General features: G+C 28.4%; 1 protein-coding gene across 1 annotated transcript; it reads right to left on the bottom strand.

The window, feature by feature from the left end:
* Positions 1-8,257: 8,257 nt before the first annotated feature.
* On the bottom strand, positions 8,258-9,833 carry LOC108472731 (VQ motif-containing protein 22-like). Its single transcript, XM_017774287.2, has one exon. It carries the CDS (start codon positions 9,319-9,321, stop codon positions 8,593-8,595), a length of 729 nt encoding a protein of 242 aa, XP_017629776.1. The 5' UTR covers positions 9,322-9,833; the 3' UTR covers positions 8,258-8,592.
* Positions 9,834-10,371: the final 538 nt, after the last annotated feature.

The following is a 10,371-nucleotide window of genomic DNA, read 5'->3' on the forward strand; positions in this document are numbered from 1 at the left end:
AAAACACAACTCTTACTGTTTTTATATATAATATTATTTTGTTCAATTCCTTTTCATGCTTCTTTCGTCGCACACTTCAAAATTTTCTCTAATTCAATTAAAATACTTTTAATTAAATTAGATTCTTGTGAGTAAGCTTTATGAAATATTTATAAAAGAATTAAAATAAATAAATGAAGATTTGGTGGAAATTGTAAATTTGATCTTAATGTCTTGCCTTTGAATCTTTTTTATTTATGGATTTATTATGAGTTTAATTCTTCATAGATTCATATTTTTGAGTTAAACCCTGCTTTTAGTTTATCACTCTAAATTTAATTAGTATAGGTTATATTTTCACTGTAAATTATTTTAATATTAATTTGACCTACAAATAATTTATTATACATTTAGGTATTAACTTTTATAAGCTTTGAGAAAATTTTAGATTTATATTTTGAAGGTTCTTATTTGAGTTTTGGGGTTTTATTTTATCTCCATATTTTTATTCTTTATTTTTGTATCCTCTTTAGAGGATTTTTCACATAAAATATTTTTGTTCGATATTTTCAATTTCTTCATCATTTTACTTATTCGTTACTTAATCAAGTTTATCCCCACTAATAATAGTTGTTAATACTTTTTAACTAGAAATAATTTTTTTCAATTATTGTTGAATTGAAGTGATGTTTATTTGAGACAAACACGTAATATTAACATCATCTCATGAATTAAAAGGTCCTAAAAATAGGCAAAAGCTTTGAAGACGCTCTTTCAAACAAAAACGATAATCCAACATTTGAAAACCTCCGGTCAAGGGAGGAAGATCCTTTAGATGGCAACGATGTAGTTTTGAATCACACGAAAGGCCATTGAGTTTCATTTCGAGACATGTTGCTAAATAGTTGGAACGGTAGGTAGAATTCTAAGGATAAGAATGGTTTTAATTTGCTTGAAGATGATGTCATAAAGGGGTAAATTAACCTTCAGTTAGGCTTTTAGAGAGAAATCATTTATGGAGAAAACAAATGTAACCAGAATACATGAAATAAAATTGGTTTTAGTATATTGTTGAATGAACTTTATGCAAGTCTGTACATCCATTAATACACTCCAATCGGTCAAACTAGAGAATGTTTATTACATGGTGAAATTTAAAGCATGTGGAGGATTATACGAAGGTGTTGTTATAGGTGCCATAGGTTATTTTTGGACAATATCTGGTCGTCGGGTCTTGGACTTCATTTTTTTTTTAATGTCTCAGCCTTATCTGTTCAATGTGGTGGTTTAAATATAATTATTTATTTTATTAATAGAATTGTATAAAAAGAGTTTATTATGCGCGGTCGACCATATAATAGAAAAGGTGATAATATTGATAATACTAATAATGATAGTGGTGTAAGGGGGAGATTCATGCTTCTGACAACTTTGACAATTTGTATTTGATTTGAGGAAGCCACCAATTTCATAGATCAGGATTGAGAGTCATCTCCAAATAGTGGAATACGAATCACTCCCTAATATATGCTTTAAGTACGATTGATGTGGCCGTGAAGAAATTTACCTATTGGTACGCAGTGAGAGCTAATGCAGAAATAGTGGCAACAGAGGAGGTGAGACAACCGCTATAGAAAGAGCTATCGCTCTTGGATGGTGGTGGTGGAAAAGAGGGTATGAAAACAAATCAGGAAAGGATCAAACATGGAAACCTCTAATCAAGGTGGGAAGTGCTGAATAAGGTGCAATGGAATAATGTAGATTTAATTTCAGGTGTAAGAAGTTTGACCACATAGCCAGTTTGTGAATTGGGTCAAAGAAAAGAATTGTTTAATATAGGTCAATTTGAATAACAAGTAGGGAACTGGCCTAGAATGGAACCAACATCAACTAATGGATAGTCCACTCTATGAAACGGCCTTAATCAAAGAATCTCATTATCTATTAAAGAAAACTCTCCTAAGGCTTTCTTTACTGCAATTCAAAGTCCACGTGTGGAGACTAGCTTGAATCAAGATAGACATATGATGGTGTCAGTTGAAGAAACTTCCAACTCAAATATTATGGCAGTCGATAGCAACTTGGATTGTGAGGAAAAGATAAGGGTGCACCAGACGGGTCTGTGATGGTCATTCCGCCATACAAGAATAAAGATAAGCTGTGACAAATTCGAAAAGAGGTGAAAGGGAAAGGAGTCAAGGTAAGGCTCGACGTGAACCACAATGTGTCACTTAGAGAAGTGGAGGCGGTTGTAAAGGGGCTTCAAGTCCAAACTCTATAAGGCAATAGAATGGGCAGAGACTGACACTGAAGGCAGCTTGGGCGTTGCTCAATAAAGCTCGTTAATCCATCTTCTTGATTATTGATGAATTTTACTGCTTTAGAACACTCAAGGTTGGAGACACCCTAGATCTAACAACATAGTGAAGGAGTATTAAGGCAAAAGGATTTTCTAGGGGAATTTAGGTAGGTTGGAGAGATACAGTGCCGATTGATGTACTGGTAAATCATGAGCAGATTATCCATATGAGGGTTGTATGTGCAAGTTGTTCGTCTTTATTTCTCCTCAAAGTGAAGGTTGGAACGGTGATAGGTTATATGATTAGGGGCCAAATGTCATATTTGTCTTCAAAACCGAATCAAATCGAGAACATATTTCATGAAAAATCACCCTACACATCATCCAACTTATTATAAGGTAATTCGAAAAATATGGAATTAATATTTATTAAAATTTATGATAAAAAAAATAAGAAAAAAATAGTTTCTATTGGTTTGTTGGTGAATCTGGACGTTTTATTGTTTTGGACCCTTTTACTTTTAATGGTGTTGTAGGCTTTTGGAACTAGTAATTGGGCTATGTTAGGTGGGTTTCTCTCATTTTTGCCCTCAATAAAAGTTATCTCATCCAGAATAATCACAAAAATCTATATACAAAATCAATACAATAAAAACGTTTTTAAAATCCATTTAAATGAAAATTGTGTCAGATTTTCAATTTTGTGTGAAGTTAGAAGCCATTGCTTTATCAATAATTAACTTTGTCATAATTGAAAATTTGATGCATCAATATTATTATTTAAGTTTTTATTAAATTGATATAGAGAGTGAAACTATACATATATATTCATTTTAAAAAGTAAATTATATTAGGGTCACTTGAACTTGTTTAATTCTATTTAATTAGTTTTTAATTTTGTTTTTGGATCCAGTTAATACCTAAACTTATATTTTATCAATTAGATTGATACATTCATACTAACACCATTAGCTTATGGTAATATGACACTTCTAGCCAATCTCGTGGTGCACTTGGCAATCTAACACGCATACGTGGCAAATATAAATTAAAAAATTTAAAAAAGCTTTTGAAATATATAAATTAATAAAAAATAATTTTTCGCACCAAGAATGAACATGTCATTTGTCCGAGTTCATTCCATTTTTTAGTAATTTTATATATTTTATTTTTATAAATATTATGTTATTTATATTATTATTATGAAATTAAAATATATAAATTAATAAAAAAACTATAAAAAAATTTACATCAAGAATGAATTTAGAGAGGTAGTGTTCTAAATTCAAATGTATTTGTCTAGATTCATTTTAGATGTGCTTTTTAGCTCTTTTATATATTTATATAAGATTATAAGTTTTTAAATATATATCATAATTTTTATAAATTTATATTTTATTTATCAATTTATTTATTTTAAGATTTTCTATTTTTTTAATTTATGTTGCCATGTGGTATATTGAGAGTTGTTATGTGATACTACCATATTGGTTATCATATGGTACCAACCTGATTGATAGAATACAAATTCAAGTACCAACTAAGTTTAAAAAAAATTAAGAACTAGCTAGGTGCAAATAAGTTTAATGAGGTTTTAACCAACAACCTATATATATGAATTTAAAATCTTCAATTTTATCATTTAGTTCTCAATAAAATTTTAATAAATATATATTTATTATACAATATTTTTTCACCCACGTCATTATTGGATCGGTAAAATTATATGTTGATTTAAAGGCTAAATAATATATATAAATTAAACTCAATACAGGAAAATGCCCAGTAGAACTTTTTGTTATAAGAGAGACGACACACAGGGATCCCAAAAATGGTGCATAGTCCATCCCTTATAGTCCTAGTTCGACTAAATATTTTTTATTAAAATATTATTATATTTCTTTTATTCAGATAAGACTATTGTGATATTCTCTATAGATAGAGATTATGGACTAAGTTAAAAATATGATACTAAGTGTGATAAATATGATACTAAGTGTGATAAAAGTACCATAAAAGTCATTGTACTAAGAGTTAGATTACAATTTGTCTTCTCTACTCAAAAAATAGGTAAATTAGTCCAGTACATTATACGAAAGAGCAAAATGGTCCTCCTATTAAAATTTTCATCCATTTCTACTGTTAAAAATTAACCTCTATATTTCACAATGAGAGATATGTGGCACGCTATGTGTAATTATTTGGTTATTCTATTAGCAATGCTAACTTTTTAACAGAAGAAATGGATGAAATTTTTAATAAAAAGAACTAGTTTTCTCTTTAATATAACATATAGGGACTATGTAATAGCCTGTTTTTTAATAGTTTCGATACCATAATTTTGATCAACCAATATTATTAAATACACTTATTAATATTTTACTAAATAATATTTTTCTTCCCAATAAAAATTTAGCATGGTTGGCAAATTTTTTACTTTTGAGTCATTAGTACTCAAATTAAAATTTCATCATACTCAATTGCGTTCACTTGAGTTTCTCATCTTATCATGCATAATTATATATGTATGGGTTTTAATCCAAATATTTTTTATGTTTTTCCATCTATGCATTGTAATAATTTAATTGGATAAATTTTATATATATGATGATTTAAAAAATATTTAAAGAAATAGGTCGATTTTTTTCATATTTAGGGAAATAAACCAATTTTAAAGAGAGAAACATAAAACGAATCCTGCAGGAAGTGTTCTTAGTTGAAAGCACACCCTTGGGGCGTCGCTTTCTGAAAACGCTTTCTACAAAATGCGTTTTTTTTTGTCACATCAGTTTCTTTGATCGGAGAGTTAAATGTTAGTAGTTTTGTTCTTTAGTCTAGGGTTTGATTTCTCTCTTACTCACTTTTATATTTTTTTTTTATTTCATGTTGCTTTAAACATTTTTCTTATTTTTAATTAATATTTTTAATGCATTAGCTCCTCTAGTCGATGGTTAAATAATCGTAATTTCATCATTGAGTCCCAAGTTTGATTCTTTTCTAAGCTCATATGTTTTTTTTATTTCATATTGTTTCAAGTTTTTTAATTAATAAATATATTATTTTCAAATTTTTTAATTAATAACACTTTTATTTATAAAATCAAATAATAAATATGTAATTATATAATAAAATAATTATTTTATACTTATCATTATGTTAAATATATTTTATTTTTAAAAACATCAACTAATTTTATATTTTTTATATATAATATTTATATGTCAAATATTTATTTTCTCCACTTATATTATGGGTATAGTGATTTCTAATATTATAAAATCAAATAATTATATTAAATATTATTATTTTTATATGTAAAATAATTATATTTTTTATCTACAATATGTATATAATATTTTAAATATTTTTATATGTGAAATACTTCAATTAATTATTTTAAAATAAAATATTTAATTACTTTTAAAATTAACATATTCTTCTAATTTAATTACTTGTCTTAAAATTAATATTTTTGTAATGAGACAGAGGTTTCACTGAGCGGCGCCATTTATGTATTTGTATAAATATACGTGCTTGACAATTGACATGACATAGTTACTGTAGTAATGTTGAAATTAAGGTGCAGCTTAATCATGCTTCTTTTACCATTTAAGCACTTAATTTGAATATAATGTAGTGAATCCGTCTGTTTTTAATTCTCATTATTTATTTTTCAAAATTTGTAAAGATTAGCCTAAATTTGACTTTGTCAATTCCAATTTCTGCTTTTGATGTCAATTGGGTCCCATTACACGCTTTGGTTCACCCCCTCTTCCCATTCCATTTCACTCTCACTTATGTCTTTTTCCTTCAATTTTGATTTCTTATGTACCTTTTTCCTTTATTCTTTTATACATTTGCTTCTTCCACGTCTATAACTATTAGGTAAAATTACTTGTTATTGTAGGTTTATATTTTGATTTTTCAACTTTAATAGTTATTGAACTATTTAAAATTTTCATTTAAATTATTGAACCATTCGAAAGTTTTTATTTAAGTTATCAGATTATTAAATTTATTTTAAAGTTCAAACTAGTGAACTCCAAGCGATGATCTGACAATTAAGACAGTGAATCAATATCTATTGATGAGTAAAAGAACATATCCGAGTCGATCTAACCATCATTGTTGTAGGTTAGAAAAAAAAGCTATTTGGGTTTTGGTTCATAAATTCTAAATGCTCAAAGTTGTTTCATAAAAAAAAATAAACTGTAGAAAAGGAGAATGAGAAGTTTCAATTAGTACAGGCAATGCAAGCAGAGAAGGCCATACAAAACAGTTTTAATAGCCTAAAGACTTAAATGAAAACTTTTGAATAATTTAATGATCATTTTGTAATTTTTAAAGTTGAATGACCAAAACATAAACATATTAATAATTTAATGACATTGAGTGTAATTTACTTTAAATATTAATTAGAATCATTTAACTAGTTTTTTTTCGTTTAGTACATAATTTTATTGAATTTAAAAAAATTTATTGATTGAATTTTATACAACATTTTTACATATTTTTTAATTTGATACATATAAATATTGGTTAAGAACTACTTAGAATTTACATTTGCTGTGTTTTCTTTTTAAACCCTACATTTGCTACATTATTTTTATGACTTAATTATATTATATGTCGGCTCAAATTTTAAATTGCTTTTAAATTTCAAACTATTTTGATAGGGTTATAAAATCATCAATCTTATATTAATGAGATTGTATTAAATATATATTATATCAACTAGGTTTTTTTTTGTTAATGTAAGGCGTTGAAAAAAAGTGATAAATCAAAATTTATTAAAGTTGAGGAATTAAAATAAGTGTAAAATAATATTGCTTAACCACAAATTAATTATGAATGACCAAAGTGAAAATGGTTTCTAGCGGTAATGCTTAAAATGTAAAATTTCTATTTTCCGTGCCAAAATAAAATTTATGAAAGTTAGATGACTAATCCTATAATTTACCTTTAAATATTTTACCGTACATATTCATTTTTTTCCTTTCTAACAAGTCATATCATTACGTAAATATGTTATAAATATTAGTTTTCATTATAGTTTTTATTAATATCAAATTTTAATGTTAAAATAATTTCTAGTAATATGTATATATATATATATATGCAATATATGAATACATTTGAATTTACTCCCATAATGTAACAAAAAATGTGAACTGTACACCTTCACAATTTTGAATTAACATGCAAGCTATTTTTCAAATGTATTCGTATAATAAGTTTGATCAAAAGACCTTATCTATTAATTCAACTGTTTGTCAATAATAAAGATTATTAAAAATAAATATTTTTAAACAATTTTAATAATGAAATTTCATTAAAAAATATATTTTTTAATAAAGATAATTTTATAGGATATTTATTTGATTACTAATAGTGAAAAGTTTAAAATTTCAAGCGAAGTTGATATTTTATCATGTGCTTAAGTAGAATTTAAAAAAGAAGAGTATTTATGTTTTTTTATTCCATAAATAGATTTAAAAAATTATGTCTCTTTTTCTTATCAAACCCTAGTATTACTTGTCGTAATTTAAAAATTTTACTATTAGTATACCATGAAATATATTAAAAGTTTTAATGTAATTATTTGAAATTTTAATCATTAAATTGTCTATCAGATATTATAAAACTTTGTGGGTAATAATATTTCCATCAATAAAAATGATCCTATTTAAAATAAATGGACAATAAAATATTCTAAAAGATTTCTTTTCATAACTAGTAATGATAATTTATAAATATATGTCGTATTTTTGTTTTGTTCGACAAAAGAAGTAATGTAAATCGTATTTTGCAACATCACTTTGTATTATTCCTTTGAACATATGTATAATTTGTACTTAGCATCGTCTTTAAAATAAAGGATTTTAAGAAATTGATCACGTTTTCTTTTGAGTCACATCCTATTTGAAATTGATATAATAATGTAATTAAAGAACATGCATTCTCGCCGGAAAAGCTTACTTTCACACGTAGAACCACAGCAGATTTTTCATTTATTTTTCAAAGGAAGAAGAAAACATGAAAAACTAGATAGCTAATATTATAAAATTGCTGAAACTGGGTTTACCATAGTAGTAGGCCCCTGGTTTTTGAAAACAAGAATCCTCCATCCCCCCCCCCCCCATTAATTTAATCGCTATAAATTAAACCCCCCCTCCAAACGTTTGGAATTGGATTGGCATAAAAAGAAAAGAAAGAAATAAAAAAAAGGGAAAATATTTACATTGGTCAATGTTTAATTTCTCCCTAAGACAAGTCAGTACCTAACATTCTGCTTTATGTCCCTCTCATTAATCTCAAAACATGAGCCTAGGGTTACTCCTATTGTCATTGGATGACGAAGTTGATGTTCTAGAGGGTGGAACCTGTGACGAAACATCCGACCCTTGCATGTTCACACCACCACCAACACCTAGTCTTTGAAAAAAAAGCTCCCCCGGCGCTGGGTTATTATCATTGCTGTTCAATGAAAACATCAACGGCTGGTTTTGGTGGTGAATTAATGGATTTTGATGCTGCTGCTGTTGTTGTTGATATTGCAAGTGAAAACCGGTGGGAGGAAGCATGAGAGGGTTATTAGGGTTACTATTATGGGGTTGATGACGGGTTCCGAACCCGAACCCGAAATTTGGTCCGCCATGGTGAGGAGCTCCCCCTGCGAAAGGAGCACTGGGACCGCCAGTGAATTGTTGAACCATGGCTCGAAAATTGGTGGTATCCGTGTTGAGCAAGGTAGTAGGGGTTCGCCTCGAAGCCCTTGATCGTCTTCGGACTGGCTTCCCGACGCGCCCTTCGGGGCTCAAATGACCACCGCTCAAACCCCCACCTCGTCCCGACCCTAACAAGCTTACAGGAGCGCTGCTGGAGGTGACAGTTGGAGTGGTGAGGACGGCGGTGTCGGAACCTTGGTCGCCGAACACCGATTCGGCAGTCAAAACACGAACGCGGTTCGGTATTTCCTGGTTAGAAAGAGCATGATCGTAAAACTGCGGCCAGTCAGTGGGAGTAGACATGGTCTCACTCATGTCCAGGGCGCAAAAAAGCAGATAAAAATATAGGAGAAATATTTTTCTTTTCTCTTTTGTAAGAAGGGAAAGAAGAGAGCTTAAGTGGAAGGTATTTATGGTGGCCTGGAAGGTGGTCAATGGGAGAATATTGGGGAAATCAGGGCCGTTGATTTCGGTTAAAAGATTGTTTCAACAAGAAGGGCACGTGAGATGGGCACGTGGGGGAAATGGCGGAAGAAATGTTTGGCGGAAACAGACGTTCTGGAAGTGGGGATAGTTTCGTCGAAGGCAGCAAAACAAATTGCTTATCAAGATGACGTCATCCATTCAATAACCACGTCAGCTTATGACCTCTTAATTTATTTATTTTGTTTGGTGGAAAATGAAGACTTTGGGCTTGCTCGTCGGTCTTCAAACATGTAATCAAACCTTTCTACTATGTGGAAACAAGAAACATCCTAGGTTCCTTCTTCTTTTTCTTATTTAAATCTTGTTTTTTTTTAATAATAATAATAAAAGAATTGTTGGATTTGATTTATTTTTACAATTAAAATATAATTACACTCATTTTGAAAATTTATTAATAACAATCATTCCTATATATTAATAATTTCAACTATTAAATCAAAATTAATTCGATGTGCATAATTAAATTATCTTATCATGCAAATAAACTCTACATCTAAAATAACATTTAATTACTTATTATCTTCTCCTTTTGAGATTGAAAGTTTCCTTAGGTGTCTCTAAGCATTTAATATGAAAGAATTTTATGTTCAAATTTTGTATTTAATATATATATATTGATATTTATAATTATTTACTAACAACAATATATATATAAATATTTATTTGTTTAGATAAATATATCCGTACATTTTTTTGAAAATATAAATAATATGAAAAGTTGAAAAGTAATTAAAAATAGTGAATATAAAATGTTTCAAATTGGATAGACCATACTCTTTTCATTTTCACTCCATTGAAATTTCAAAGTTAGAACTTTCTTTTTCTTTTTAATTCCTAGAACCCGACAATGAAAATAGAAGACTTAAGGAACGCCAAAGA

This window comes from Gossypium arboreum, chromosome 11 (assembly GCF_025698485.1).
Source record: "Gossypium arboreum isolate Shixiya-1 chromosome 11, ASM2569848v2, whole genome shotgun sequence".
Taxonomy (NCBI): Eukaryota; Viridiplantae; Streptophyta; class Magnoliopsida; order Malvales; family Malvaceae; genus Gossypium; species Gossypium arboreum.